We start from the raw sequence: 15,961 nt of genomic DNA, 5'->3' as shown, positions 1-15,961 counted from the left end.
ACTGTCAAAAATGACGTTTGACTTCGATTTAGGTGGGCTACAGGCCTACTAACGGGAGCCCAACTAAAACGTAGCCTACCTAAACATAGCCCAACGAGCGAAATTTAACTGTACATAAAAATAAATTTCTATCTGACCCTTATAGACTCGGAAACTATACTGAACCGACCGGCGTGAAAATTTGTATTCAGGGGTTTTTGGCTCCAGGAATCGTTCTTATGATGGTTCGAGACAAATGAAACAGAAAAATATAGCATGCTTTTTTGAATCGGCGCATAAACTCAAGCTAATATTTAATCCCGAGCAAGGCCGGACACACTCAGCTAGTAAAATATAAACCGAAGATTTTTATTTATGGGCTTCTATTTTAGATCTATAGCACTATCGTATGATAACGACGTGACGTGAACCTCAATATCAGAATTGTTCAGGCATTATTTAAAAAAAGGAAATATTTACCGCAGTTTTATTTCAATCGATGACCTTATTTGACATCCTCATGCAAGAAGATCGTATTTTTTTTTCAAATTTTGAACTATGAATGCTGCAAAAACGACATTGACAATACCAAATGACCATAAAGGCCACTGTGTTGTCACACGGCCGATGTACCTTATACGTGTTCCAAGTGTGTCCCTCCAACTTATCAGTATAGATCAGCAAAAAACAACATTTTTTCCTAATTCAACATTTATTCAATTCAGTTACATACCCTCATACCTACTAGCTCTTTTTCTTTTCATCAATGAATTCTTTGTATCCGGACACGAAAAACTCCTTCCTTACCGTTAGTGGAGCTGCTTTCTGACGTATCATATAGTTCACATTTCCCTTCGCCGTGTAGTAATCATCTCCGGTCAGCTTACGGACGGCAACGTTTTTCTTCAGTACCTTATCGTAAAATCTTACACCGGCGTCCACAACGTCGGGACCAAGCTGAGCTAGCTGTTTGTCAACGTCCGTATCGAAGTAGATTTCGCTCATATCTTGCGAAAAGGAATATAGACCGAAGCCGAAAATGCCGCAAATTGTGTAAAGCATTAATCTCAACTGAAAAATTAATTGAAAATGAAAATCTACGGGTATAAGGGTATTTCAAGGACGTACGGATAGCGGCCTGACATAGAAGTTGCACTTCTGATTGATCAAAGATGCTGTGCTGTATGTGAACACCCATGTAAAGGTTGGTATGACCGCCTGGATGAGGCGCTTATTGGTGTTCAGTGTCAACACCTCACGAGCCATTCCGAAGACTTGTTCATCTTCGGACAGTACCAAGCATTCCTCCAGCAGTTTTCCACCCACTGATGACCAGTCCACCTTCCGGTTACCGATTAGCATATCGGTTTTCTCAATATCGGCCGGGCTGTCATAGTCAAAATTGATGGGAATGCCAACGACACCTCCGTAGCGAGCCTTCATAGATCCCGCGTTGAACACATCGAACCCGTACACCATGAATGGGGAAACGTATTTCCGCTCGTGTTCGGACAGATCAAGCAGCTGTATGGCACGGTTGAAGCGTTGCTGTAGCTTTTCCGACACCTGACGTTCTTGGCCATTCCTACGATGAAAGTTTAAGTGCTGGTAAATTAAATTTGACTGAGTTTTGGAAAAGAAATATGCTTCTGGAATCCCTGGTGGTTCAATACGCTTATGTCGATGATTGAAATAATTAGTTTTGATGTTTCTTCTTATAACTGAATCACCAGTTGCTGAAATAAAAAATTCAACTTCTTATCAAAGCTGCAACATTTCGATACTCACTTGTAAGCTTGGAAGAGCTCCTTAAAATATCCGATACCAATCGTGTGCGGTAGGTAGTGACCGGCGAATAGACCCACGGCTAGAGTCGTTGATCCGTAAAGTGCCACCCGGCGTCCGGTTTCAGTTATGAAAAATGGAATCCGCCCCGGTTTGACCATTTTCTGTAGAGGTTTTTCAAAATTGCACCGGTATAAATCAGTATGTTACTTAATCAAAACAACATGTTTGTTTACATCTCGGCTCTCACTTGCGACGTTTTGCCAGCATGAACTTCTTACCTGCATGCTGTCAGTGTGGACCCCTCGTATATTTATGGCACGCTTGGTGTGTTTCTTTGAAATTGACGTTATGCTTTTGTCGGTGGTATTCAGATAGGGTACATCTCAACCAGGGTTGCTTCCACTCACTTGCTATAAAAACATATTTTTCGGAATTATGCAATCATTAGATGATATAATGATATGCTGTACTTGTAAGTAACGAGAAGAGGATTTAAAGTATGTGTTTGACTCATAAAACCTGTCAATTTTGCTTTCAGTGCGTGCACAATAAGCGATCTTATGATTCGTCAGCGTTCACTCAGAGTGAGCACTCACGAGTCGTAAAATTGCTGATTGTGACGCACTGAAAGCAATATTGACAGATTTTATGTGTCAAACACATACTTCACGTCCTCATCTCGTAACTTAAACGCTGTCCAGACTGGAGAGTTTTAACATGTTATAACGGTTGTCAAATAATTGCAACACAGAAACCACCATCAAGATAGCGCTATAACATGTTATGGCTCTGTAGTCTGAACGTACTATTATACGCTGTCCAGACTGGAGAGTTATAACATGTTATAACGGTTGTCAATTAATTGCAACACAGAAACCACCATCAAGATAGCGCTATAACATGTTATAACTCTGTAGTGTGAACTAAAGAGCCTGAATTTAGAAAGAGGCGACATCTTATCCATTTGACAGGTCTTCTGCTCGATTGGAATGACTTTTCCTATGACTTTGACAGACAATCGATTGTTCCAATTTTGACATGTCGTCTCTTTGTAAATTCAGGCTCTTTAGTGTGAACGTACTATTACAAGTACTAATTATCACTATACCGTCTCATGATTTCATAATTCTGAAAAACATTTTTTTATAGCAAGTGAGTGGAAGTAGTGAGAAACTAATAGCGAATTTGTTTTTTTTCTGGGTGCGAAACCGAATTTTTTGTCAGTGCGATCCTCAACCTGAGCAGGGTTTTGAAAACAAACGAGCACACTGACGTTTTTTAGAAGACAAGCAGATCCAATCTTGATACCCGAGCCAGGTTGGAACTGAATAATAAACGAATTCGCTATAACATTTTCAGTTTTATAAGCCAACTTTTCCAGCTACAAGCAGGAGTTGCAAAACAAAGCTAACAGAGTGAATATATTACTCATTTGATGGCTTCTACGCAAATCAAATGTGCTTTTTCAACAACTAAGCATTTTTACAGTCAATAACACGTATACGAATGTTGTTAATTTAAATCAAAAATATAAATGTTCATAATCTAAACATACGAATTATTCAAGGTATATTTAAAACATGCATAAAACCGAGGGGCACGCAATTGCCTTTTTGACTGCGTTGGATTTAAAGTACAAGGTGTTCAACTACGTAATTAAGTAATTAAAAATGAAAATTAAGTATTTCATGTAATTAAATTTAATTTCACGTAATCAAAGCAGTGTCAGTGTAATTAACACGTACTTCAATTTGATAACGTAATTAATGTAATTATAAATTTATTTTCTGTAATTAATGTAATTAAAATTACACAAATGTAATTAAAAACGTACCCCAATCCTAATTCTTGAACTATTTAAAAAAAATGAAGAAAACCCTTAATACATACTCGAATGAATCAATTTATTCAAGAACACTTCTTACACCCCGAAATACGCCCATTAATGTTTTACTAGACTACAAACATGACCAATTCTGCGAATAATTATACTAAATTTCTTGGAAATTGAAATAATCCACTCGCGACAGTCGATTTCATTCTCGTTTCGTATGTTCAACATAATGTCGTATCTAGTGCACTGTATTCGTTGAATAATGCGCTTTAATGCAGAACTAGAATAAAATCGATTGTCACGAGTAGGTTATATCGGTCTATAACTCTAGCGACAATATACAGTGAAAATGAAGTGATACGCATAATGAGGGCCGTGATTGCCGTACAAATGAAATGGGAATCACTTAGTTGCGACGACAAGTCTTCAAATTTTACATTTCCTTTAATTCAAGCAATGCCTCGAGCAAATTTCTTCCCGATTAAAAAATGTTCGAATTTTAAGCCATGCTCGCAGCTCAGTTCGACAGATGATGATATTAGCTTGTGCCTGAATTAACACATTCAATGGAAGATGTATTTGCATTTGCATTAATTTTCTGATGTTTCAATATTTCTTTCAAACTTAATATTTTTATACTAATAATAATTAACAGATTTAAGGCAGAGTTCATTAACAAAAAAAAATATAATCAGGTTTTGGTTGCAGACACTAAGATGATTCAAACTAATTGTGTGCATTTATTTGTATTATCGCCATCATATGATCACATCCGTATTCAGAATTGACGCGATAGCACTTATGAAATTCGCCTCCCCATTATTTGTCTTTCCATGGGTCAACTAAACAATACTATGGGCAGAACTCCAAACCGATAGGAAACGATGAGTCCCATCTGCACAGGACACGAAATGATCGTTACCGATCAACTTGACACACTCAAGCTATCCGTGCCGGGAAGACAATTGCATGCTAGCTGCGATTTTTTCCCGGAAGTAGCGCAGCGTGTGAATGTCCAAAGTATTCACCAGCTCCAGTGTCCGTTCAGCTCTTTCTCTTAGGGGTTGTTCATAAACTACGTAGACAGTTTAGGGGGGGGGGGAGGTTGACAATTATGCACGGCCCATACAAATTTAAAAAAAATTGTATGGACAATTGTCTACGCAGGGGGAGGGGGGTCAATAATTCAGTCAAACAAAGATACATCGGTGACTGATGCTTTCAAATACGATTGATTTCTAAATTGCTAAAAAAAACATGCTTTTGAATTTAATTCAAAATACATATTTTAGTTTTAAACATGTTTTCAATTTACTGTGAATCATTCATATGTTTAGAGTACAAACAGATTTATTTTTGATTTGAATGAACAAAATTCGTATGCGTGGAGAAATAAATAATATTTTTACATGTAAATTTTGTTAATAATTTAAGAAAAAAAAACTAATTTTCTTGAATTTTTTGACAATTTTTCCCATTATTAAAAAAACCGTGTCGAAAAAACTATATTTTCAGGGCGGTAAACTTCCCCTTAATCATACATTTTGGGGTTAAATATAAATAGGCAAAACGTGCTTAACATAATTTTCTATTGTAATTCTGTTTTCGTTCACATCCACCAAATTAAACCGTTATTTCTTAGGTTGAACCATTTAGCACAAACAAACATTCTTTTCATTGTCGCATTCTTCGGCGCTATAACAGGGGCGTGATCCAGGGTATAGGTTTTTGCCCTACCTACACCTCGGCAGTATTGAAATGCGACTACATTTCCAATCACGAACCGATCGTTGCATGTGATTTGGCACCAATCACCAACGTAGATTTCCTCGTAGGTCCCGGGAGATGTATGTTTATAGGGTCTATTCTGAAGTCTACAGCGGTAGCGATACAATCTATCAGAGCTGACATTATCCTTAACGTAGCAAAAGGGCCTGTGAAATTTTTGTATCTCGGGCCACTAACGAAAGGGTCTAACGGTACGCTGGGGGTAATTTAAGTACATTTCTCGCTGAAATTAATGGAGTTAATGTACATACTTAATTTATGCGACTTGTAATTAAAGCTGAAATTTGTACTTAAAAGTAATTAAATCAAAAAAATTCCGACGCTCGTAATTAAAGTAATTAATCATGTAGTTAACTGTAATTACTGTACTTAAAAAAGGCTTGCGTAGGAGTTAAAGGCTATTGCGTGCCCCTCGCATAAAACTAAAATATTTATGTTTGAATGAAATTCAAAAGCATCCCAACAAACAATTCACAGTCACAAATAAGCATACCCATTGAATAAGTGCTGTATAACAGTGTACAATGCTGAATAAAACAAGATGTCGAATTATGTGCTGAAAAAAGCTCATTGAGATCGATAGATGCGCCTTTATTCCGCCGTTTGCCCTGATATGATTAATTTACTTATTAAAAGCTTTATAAACGTTGACTGTCTTCCTGATTCAGAACCAGAAGTTTGATCTAATAACATACTGAATAAGTGTAATTTGCACATACATTGACGCTTTAAACCGACTGTTTCAGTTGATTTAATAACATGCTTTATTATACGTCTAATAATTGTTTTCTTGCTCCATTACTAGATTCCATTGCATTGCTTAACTATATTGCTGAATAAAGGTGAATACAGTCAGCATAATAGCTCTTATACCACTATGTGTCCATGTTTTAATTGCATGCTTTATAAATGCTTTACAAACGGCGTATTCATTCATTATTCCACAACAGTTCTTCAGGCTAACAACAAAACGAAATTGGTAGCATAGTGGTTACCGTTTCCGCTTTCCAAGTAGAAGGTCGCGAGTTCAATCCCAGCCTCAACCCTTTTTTTTTTATTTATGTTCTACTCCTAATTAAATTAAATCGTAATCATAAATCGTATCACTCACGACAACCAATTCATAGATTTATAGAAAAGAATAGCATCCTTTCCATCGAAATTAGAGAGATGGAGAGGTAACGTTGGTCTAATGTTAAACAACTATGAATGAATTAATCATTCTCACATCTCCTTGCATTAGCTAGAGTTACGACTGGAAGTGCTGATAGGTTTTCAGATTCAAGCTTTTATTGCTTATTTGGCTGCTCATATGATGTATTCTAGGATAGCTCAGATGGCAAGGCAAGCGGCTGGTGATCGGAAGGTCATGGTTCGAATCCCATTTAACGACATGTGTGTGTATGTATGTATGTATGTAATAAGTTCGACAGAAATAATGACACAACAATCACTAACGAAAACAACCCTGCTCCGGCCATTCTTATTTTCGGATTAATTATCCCGTAGTTGAATAATCGTTTAATAAATGTATAATGATGTAATAATTAAACATTATTTCACATGAGAATCAAGCGTCTATAATATATACCTAATTACCATCACTGTTTAAGGAAGTACAGATGGTCTAATAAACGCTGAATAATCAAAAATTTGATCGAATAAGCTCAGTTACAACTTTTGTAAGTCGAATAAAAGCTTCTCGACATACCTTATTCAACACCAAATATTTCGATGTTGTGGTTGAATAAATTCTCCAGATTTGTGTGAACAAAGCCTGAACAGAAGTTATTATTAAAAATAGTACAAGTATTATTAAGCATGAAGTGGAATAAAATCGTCAAGAAGTCGTTTCTTCAATAGGCAATTGTTTGTTGGGATGTTTATTTCAACAATATCCGACAATATCGAAATCAATTGTATTTGACAGCATCTGTCGCTAACGTGTCCGTGTTTGGCTGACGATGATCGGTTTCTGTACGTGACAAATAAGAATGGAATCATTCCCGTAAAAAAGAACCATAGAGATACAATGAAACGTATGGTACATAAAATAACCAAAGAATTTATTGTTTCCACAATAGGATCTATGGTAAATTGGAAAATCAACAATAGAACAACGGGGTTGTTATTATCTTAACCATACAAAAATCACTTTTCCCGGACAAACTTGATCCATTTACCAATAATTTTATAGTTGTTCTATTGCTGAAAATTCATACTATAAGGGACGTATCGTAGATATATTGTAATAACAATATTTTAAATTTACTTGTATGATATGCATACAATAAGACCGATTGTTGGTAATGGATTGTGAATGTATTATATTGTATGGTTATTTTTTTCCGTGTTGTCCGGTAGGACCTAGCCAAGCGGGTACGGTTGGCGGTGACCAACGCGTAGAAGATGGTAGTTCTTTTACTGACCATTTCGCAGGATCTGAAGTTTTTGGCAGTGGCCGATGAAATCAAGAGCTGGACGGAGCGACACTGGAGCTGGTGAATTCTCTGAGCGGACATTGACAAGTTACCGGAAGGTTATCCGGAAGAATTCCTATGAGTATATTCGTGTACGAAAGATAGGTCTTTTCATCTGGATGAGATGTTCTACGCGGAGATATTCTTAACAAACAATTTGAGTTGATCAACAGCTGATTAAGCTATTTTTAGCTGAAGAAACTTGTTTTTGCCTGAATAAGCTCTTATTCAACATTGTTGGGTTGTACGGTCATCAAACGCTGGTTACCAGCACCCTGTCTCGAAAATGCTGAATAACCTCCGGGGGAAGCGATTGCTCTTTAGGTCTTCCCAGCACGGATAGCTTGAGTGTGTCAAGTCGATTGGTAACGAACATTTCGTGTCCTGAGGGTTTCATCGTTTCCTATCGGTCTGGAGTTCTGACAAGAAAAAGTCCCAGAGTATTGTTATGTTTGCCAATGGAAAGACGGGCAATGGGGAGTTGAATAAAGTGCTGTTGCTTTTACCTGCACTGCCCATAATCGCATAACTGTCCCATATGGATAGGCAACCAAGCAAATATGGGACTGATATGCGATTATGGGTAGTGTATTCCTTCCATAATCCATTCTCTAGCGTTTTTTGCCAAACGTTCTGGAGTTTTTAATGCAGTTAAATACTTTTCTTCTACAAAATCTCCATTGCTACCTGGCTTATACAATATATTCTTAAGAAATAGAGACTTCATCTTAGCTTCAGGTCCACTAGTTGTAGTCCAACTTTTTATAGTCTAGATACAACTGATTACGCTCTACTTTAAAGATATGTTCACCCCACAAAAATATTCCGCAAGCTTTTTTTTACTTGTGTCGATTTAGGGGTGGAACAATTTGTGCAAGATATCATAGTTTTGATAAGATGAAAATATTCAAAATCCAGCATTTTTTATTAAGATTTAAATTTCTCGTGTTGTGCTTCTTCAGTGTTATTATTATTTTATTAATAACTGCATTATAATTATAGTTTTCTGTTATATGCCAGCTTTTGTAAATAGTTATTCCCAATTTTTTAAACTATCTACTTCTTTAATCATCTGAGGTCCCAGTTTTGCCTGATCGAACCTTAAAAATCCTGGTTCAGCGAAATTTATTTTTATTCTGGCAAATCTTGTTAAATTCCCAAAAATTTACAATAGTCGATCAAATTCTTCATCATCCCGAATGATTATGCTAAAATCGACAGTGAGCATGCATAAGGGCGAATACGCGATGATCGATTCTCTTCATCGATTTTCTCTTTGCATTGCTACAGCTAAGCGAAACAATTTTCTAGAATTTGTTCAATGTAGAGTAGTAACAGGTTGTATTGGCTATCAAAAGCAACAGCAAACGCACCGAGAAACGTTAAATCTAGTGAGTTATTAACAAAAGAGAAAATCGACGAAGAGAATCGATCATCGCGTATAGGCCCTTATGCATGCTCACTGTCGAAATAATCTGCAAAAACAATAACCTTAACAAATTTATCATACGCTACGTCGCCTGCTACGTTATTCGAGCTTTTCATTATAAGTGACTCAATATACCACTCCGGTGGTAACGGCGCCGGTGGTGTAGTGGTAAGCGTGATTACCTCTCACCCCAGCAGGCCTGGGTTCAATCCCAGTCGGCGCCGCCGGGATGTTCTGAGGCATAACATCTCTGATCACGCCTTCCTTCGGATGGGAAGTAAAGCCGTTGGTCCCCGGTTCATGAGTTGATGGGTCGATAGGTAGGGTCCAGGTGTGGGAGCTGCCTTCCTGGCACGTCGGTAGCATTGGTGCTCAGCACGGAAAACAAGATCGACGGAAAAAACAAACCAAAGGAAAACCACTCCGGTGGCAGAAACGTTATCCACCAACATTTTTACTCTTTGGTTCGATTATCTTTCAATCTAAGACAGCAGATGCAAGCATTGAGCAATTAATCATGTTTTGTTGTTTTTGGCATCATCCACATCCAGAGGGCCAGTCACTTTTGAATGTATGGGAGGGGTAAGAACCCGACCAACCATTTCGTTAATTTTCTTTAATTTTCTGTACATCGATCTTCAAAGCCATTTGGCAATGCATGAAAATTTTCAGTTTTTATTCATTATCGTCTTTATGGGCAGTTTTAAATGCACAAAAATTGCACGAGTACATTACTATAGTGATAAGGTAAACACTCGTTTATTTGTTTCCTTCTGTGAAAGCATGTTTAGTAACAAATTGTGGATTTTCTGATATTCTCCATACTGCAAAAATGATTTTCCTACCACTGAAGGGGCGACATCTCTCGGATCTTCAGTATAGCTTCTACTCAAATCATATAATTAATTAAGCTCCGTTCACATAAATGTTCGATTTGTTGCGCTACAAGATAATAATGAGTTTATGTTCAACACATGCGTACATTTAGGAATCAAATGTTTGCTGTAATATTATTTTTTAATTCGGCATGCTAATCATGCAAAATTCACATTTTATGAATGATAATTCATATATTATTTCTTAAAGCAAACATCCCAACAAACATTGGAAGTAGAATAAGAGCTTATTCAGGTAAAAATATGTTTCTTCAGCTAGAAAAATGCTTATTCAGTCTTTAATCAGCACAAATTGTTTGTTGGGATGTCGTTAAAGCACGTTTAAACATAACATAAAACAGTAGTCGACTTCAGCAACCCTTCTTCTTGACAGAGAATTACAATATACAGGGTGTTTGGTTCCGGGTTTAATATATTTTTAGGTTAGATAGAGCTCCCAAAGTTATGAAAAAATCCCCAAGAAACATAGGATTGGAAATGAATTCCACACATCCCCTCTTATAATTCAGTAATCTAATCAATTATTTCTTTTTGATAAGTTTACAAAGTTACAAACAAAAAATAATCACTACTGAAATTAAAAAAATCATTGGTAGAATTAAAAGTTTTCGTTGGTTATTTTTGGTAGAAAGTCTGAAGCATTCAAAATAAAAATGTGTAACACGTCAAATCAAAAGTTTACCTCTTCGTTAATTTTAAAAGTTGATGCTTTTGAATCAAATTGTAGAACTGTCAAAAGGAAAACCAATGCTTTCAAAATGAAGTGCAAACTGTTTCAGTTCGAAAAGAGTTTTGTTTTTATTATGACAATATATGTTTTATATTAAATTTTAAATATTATCATATTAATGATTTTCAAGATTATGAAAAGTAGCCAAACTAATATTTGTAACATATTTAAAACATAAATTTATTCATTTATTTTATTAAAAAAAAAACAAAGAAAATAAAACATAGTTTATGTTACCAGCGCAGATTGTGTCCTAGCACTATTAGGAATCAAAGGAAGGCTAATCCTACTATTCATCATCCTGAGTCTTCTAAGTGGCATGGGTTGAGTCAGATTCTTATCCGTCTTGTAATGGTCGAAGTATTGAGTCGAACCTAAGCTCCACGGTCATTTCGAATCATTCCTCGTGTTTTCATCCTTTAAGACAACGACATACAATACAATACAGTGATCACTTGACGCCGCAATCCCAGTACTACTCAATGAAAACGGCATTATTGAAGACATCTTTCAGCTGGAGGTTCACCAACACCAAAACAGTGAGCTGGTGGATAATTCCCTGTACATGATTGTCTTGTACGTTCATATGTTCTACGCCCACGTACGTTTGGTGGTCACTTTCCGGAATGATGGGTTAGGTGCCATGTAACGGGGTTTGTTGTAAGGATAGTCTTTTTCGGTCGAGACGCTTCACTCTGCTACGGGATTTGTTGGCCGGAACCATCCGATGTAAGCGCTTGTTTGTCAAGTATAAGCGTACCTACAATGTAAACATCAATTTAATCGATCCTAAGAAAAATAATTTTCCAACTCACCTACATGCCCTGTTGCAGCGACTGAATCACAATCGATCACCGGAGGCAGCTTCCGAACACCGAATTAACCCATTAAAAAAAATTGAAATTTCGTGGAACGATTTTTTTCTCGTCTCGTAAACTCTACTTTGGCGGCAAATAATTTAGGGTTCAGTGCTGCCAAAAACGTTACTATGAAGAAGTATTTTTGACAGTTGAACAACTTTTATTTAAAAAAATTCATTTTAAAATTAAAAGTCAGAAGTGAAAGAAAAACTTTCAAACCAAAAATATAGCTTTCATTTTGAAAATGTTCACTGTTAAAACTACGAAATTTGGGAAACTTTTATTTTGAATTTGCATTATTTTTATAGCAACAATTTTTGTTTTTTGTGTGTAGTTTAGTGAGTTTACATTGCAGTGTCGTTACCAATTTTCCAAGTCCCAATCTTCAGATAACTGTTTTAATTCTAAGATTTCATAATTCATCAAAGTCCCAGATCATGAACAAAAAATTGAAGAGCACTTTGACAAACGCTGTCGGTCTGACGGGATCTTTTGGCAGACTGGTGAAAAACGGATTGTTTTAAGATCTAGAAAAACAACGAAATCTATAAAATATTAAAAGCCTCCGATAACCTACTCAGCAGGGTTGCTTCCACTCACTTGCTATAAAAAATTGTTTTTCGGAATTATGATATCATTAGAAGTTATAATAGTTATTATTACTTAAAGGTTAAAAGAAAAGGTTGTGAAGTAAGTATTTGACACATAAAGCCTGTCAATATTGCTTTCAGTGCGTCACAATAAGCGATTTTACGATTCGTGAGCGCTCACTCTGAGTGAACGCTCACGAATCATAAGATCGCTGATTGTGACGCTCTGAAAGCGAAATTGGCAGGTTTTATGAGTCAAACACACACTTTTCACCCTCTTCTTGTTACTTGCAAGTACAACATATGATTATATCATCTAATGGTTTCATTATCCCGAAAAACATTTTTTTATAGCAAGTGAGTGGAAGCAACCCTGCTACTCAGTTATGGTACGGTATTACCAAAGCCAGAGGCAGCAATCTTTCAAGTTGAAAATTGTCTTAACTTCCCTGGGCATAGAGTATCATTGTGCTTGTAATAATGCATTGGTTGGCATAGAAAGCTACAGTACAATTTAAATACGGATGAGGAGAAGAAATTGAAAATGCAGGAAATCAAAGGAATTCACATAGAAGAAAACATTGACGATAATCCCGAAGAAATATGGAGAACAATTCGCATAGCATCAAGTTCAACTGAGGGTGATTACAAACAATCAGAGAAATGTTTCAAGGACATCAAGAAGAATGTTCTACAGATTCATAGTCAAGTATAAGAACTATAAGAATTCTGAAGAGAGAAAGTTTGAAAAGTAATTTCGAGGAAAGCTCCAAAGTAATCTAGTTCTTAAGATAGCTCAAAAGAAATTGTGTTAAGAATGTGAATAGAATTTGTAAGATAATTTCAAAGGAGAATTCCAACCACAAATACAATGGTTTATGGTTTTCAGAGGGAATAACTACCGTATGCAGGGAGTTAATTGGTCACGATTTTCAGTATTATATGAATATTTTCTTGGGATGTAGTTTATTTTCAATTCTTTAATTGATACACATATAACAAAAGGTAGTAGATTGATTTGTTAAATTATTTACGAAAGTTTTAGTTTGATTAATTATTTCTTTTTCTTTTCTTTATTAAACGTCGGTCTCTGTTCCGCAATCTAGTGCCAATCACCGACGGACCTCGATTGCCATCCATTGACGGCAATTGAATGTGCAGGAAGGTAGCTTCCACACCTGCGTAGGATATCGCACCCATATTAGAGATATTTATGCCTCGGAAAAATCCCACCGACCTCGGCTGGGATTGAACCCAGACCCATTGGGGTGAGAATGCAGTCACGCTTACCACTACACCAACGGCGCTGGCTAGTTTGATTAATTATGGTTATAAAATTTGAAATAAGATGTTTGATCTTCTGCTAGCAGTACAATAACAGAAAACAAAAATGTTTTGCTTGCGTCATTGAAAATAACAGTTGTTTGATCTGTACACGAACAATGTGCACAAAATCTAGAACCATATTACGTTCATGGGTTTTATAGCATCACGATATCATAATTTTGGTTTCTATATTTTATTGAGTTACGGAATGATTAGTGGTGGAGAACAGGCATTGACTAAATTCATTGATTTGGGATCCTGTTCACGAAAATGTTAATTAACACATCACGTTCTGATTTAGATGATTTTGACGTAGGATTACGTCTTTCGGCAACATATTGGGGGTGCAATTTAAAAAAACCAAAATTGACCGCATTACGAAAAGAGGTCAGGTTTTGACCACACATAACTCTGTCAATAGCAGATGGATGTTAATTCTAAACAAGCCAATCGATTGGAAATTTATCTACCATATCTATATAATGAACACTTTATTAATTTTCAATAAGTTACTATTGAAAAATACACAAATGTCCAACTGTTGCAATGGTAGTAAAATTATCACCGATTGCCTGCAAACAGCGATCCTGTCTCACTGAACTCTCATTAAATCACCGTGTGTGGCGGTGTCCGGTCGTCGATGTCCGCAGTAGCAGCAGCAGTGCTTTCGGCGTGTGGCGTTGAACATTGTTCTCCAGTACACAACGAAAGGCAGCCAGCAAGCAGCGAGCTGCAGAGCCTACATGAGCATCCATAGAAGGAGGAAGAAGCCGCATCGCTATGGATCGAAATCAGTTTCCTCGTGAGTAGCTGTCAATGCCAAGCGCGTCAACCTTGCTCCAAAAAATATACAATTCGCCAGCCTCATCCGTTTTGAACTCCCTTAATAGCTCAGCATTACTCAACCATCACGACAAAACTGTCCTTTTCAGGATCACCATAAATTTGTTAAAGAGTATGTTTTGGAAATTTGTCAAGGTCATCAATCGGATGTCAGTTCCCGCAAGCAGCTAGTTATCAAGGCTCATCAACCTGCACTGAAAAAAGTTTTCACTTAGTTTCTATTAGGAACGCACATAATATTTTTCCAATAACAAAAAAAAAAATGATTGTTATCTGAATATCACATAGCATAAGAAAAAAATAAATGATAAATCAAATAGATTTTATTGGACACATAACATGGATCACATGAAAGTTATGTGAAATTCACATGGATATTTTCCACTGATTCTGTGATTTATTTTATGAGTGTGGTGTATAGAAGGTGTGGAATTGTAGGCCTAAATGTATTGGTGCAATCTGTGGGTAATCTATATGCCAAGCGCGTCACCCTCGTTCCAAACAACATAAAGCTCGCCAGCCTCATCTGTGTTGAACATCCTAATAGCTCAGCATTACTCAACCATTAAGACAAAACGGTCCTTTTTAGGATCACCTTAAAGTATTGTTGTTTTAGAGTTCATTTTCATTGAACGTTCGCCGCCTTTCTGCCAGCCACATCAGCCCCAAAGCTCTTTGATAATGTACCCAGCAACCAAACGTTTGTCGTCAAATGCGTAACAGTATTGAAGTGGTACATACAAATTCTCGAAACGACCGAATACCACATGACCATGTCAATTAACCACATACACTTCGTAAGGTTTTCTCCAGGACGCTAGAAAAACTAAAAAATCTCGATTTTATATGATTGATCGCGGTTGGAAAAATTTGAGTAAGAAATTCCTCCAATCAATATTCGCTCTTTTTTTTATTATATATTGAATAAAACAAATAAAATGTCATCAGAAAACGAGGCATTTCCGGGGTGGGAAAAATAGTTTCTCTAACACAGTCGCCGAATATTGAATCTTTATGCATTTTTTGCAAATTAAGCCCCTCTTATTAAGAGCATTATGCAAAAAAAAAAACCTTGCCGAATTCTCTTAATAGAAGGGGCTTAAAATTTGCATCAAAAAGTATAAACGTAGGTACCGTCCGGTAGGCTCAGATTCTGTGATTGATGTGTTTTCCCTAATAGGGGAAATGGCTCTAATATTGGCCTATGGATCTAAGATTGACCCACCGCTACGAATTTGCTATTTATCAATTTTATCTAGATGAACGCGTCATTTGGCCGGTACTAATGGATATTTTTGGTCGCCATTGACAATTTAGTCAATTGTTGAATTTATGTATGGGCCCAAGTTAGGGGCATTTAGGCCAACATTACATCCATTTCCCCTACAAAAACATCGAGGAAAAATTTCCACAGTATT

The 15,961-nt window shown here is 36.6% G+C and overlaps 1 protein-coding gene across 1 annotated transcript; it reads right to left on the bottom strand.

Annotated features, from left to right (window-relative positions):
• Positions 1-694: 694 nt before the first annotated feature.
• On the bottom strand, positions 695-1,979 carry LOC135706825 (transmembrane protein 177). The gene is made up of 3 exons (XM_065228495.1): positions 1,768-1,979; positions 1,108-1,564; positions 695-1,050 (listed from the first exon to the last, which is right to left on the bottom strand). Exons 1-3 carry the CDS (start codon positions 1,923-1,925, stop codon positions 724-726), a joined length of 942 nt encoding a protein of 313 aa, XP_065084567.1. The 5' UTR covers positions 1,926-1,979; the 3' UTR covers positions 695-723.
• Between the last annotated feature and the right edge of the window lie 13,982 nt (positions 1,980-15,961).

This window comes from Ochlerotatus camptorhynchus, unplaced genomic scaffold, assembly GCF_037179485.1.
Source record: "Ochlerotatus camptorhynchus isolate MF236.1 unplaced genomic scaffold, CSIRO-AGI_Acam_v1.1 ptg000291l, whole genome shotgun sequence".
Lineage (NCBI taxonomy): Eukaryota > Metazoa > Arthropoda > Insecta > Diptera > Culicidae > Ochlerotatus > Ochlerotatus camptorhynchus.
This window is presented reverse-complemented; position numbering and strand designations above follow the sequence as displayed.

Coding starts and splice junctions, on each gene's coding strand:
- LOC135706825 (XM_065228495.1), bottom strand. CDS start 1,925: ATGGTCAAACCGGGGCGGATTCCATTTTTCATAACTGAAACCGGACGC. Junction 1,565..1,767: donor GAGCTCTTCCAAGCTTACAA/GTGAGTATCGAA, acceptor CTTTCATCGTAG/GAATGGCCAAGAACGTCAGG. Junction 1,051..1,107: donor TCTATGTCAGGCCGCTATCC/GTACGTCCTTGA, acceptor TTAATTTTTCAG/TTGAGATTAATGCTTTACAC.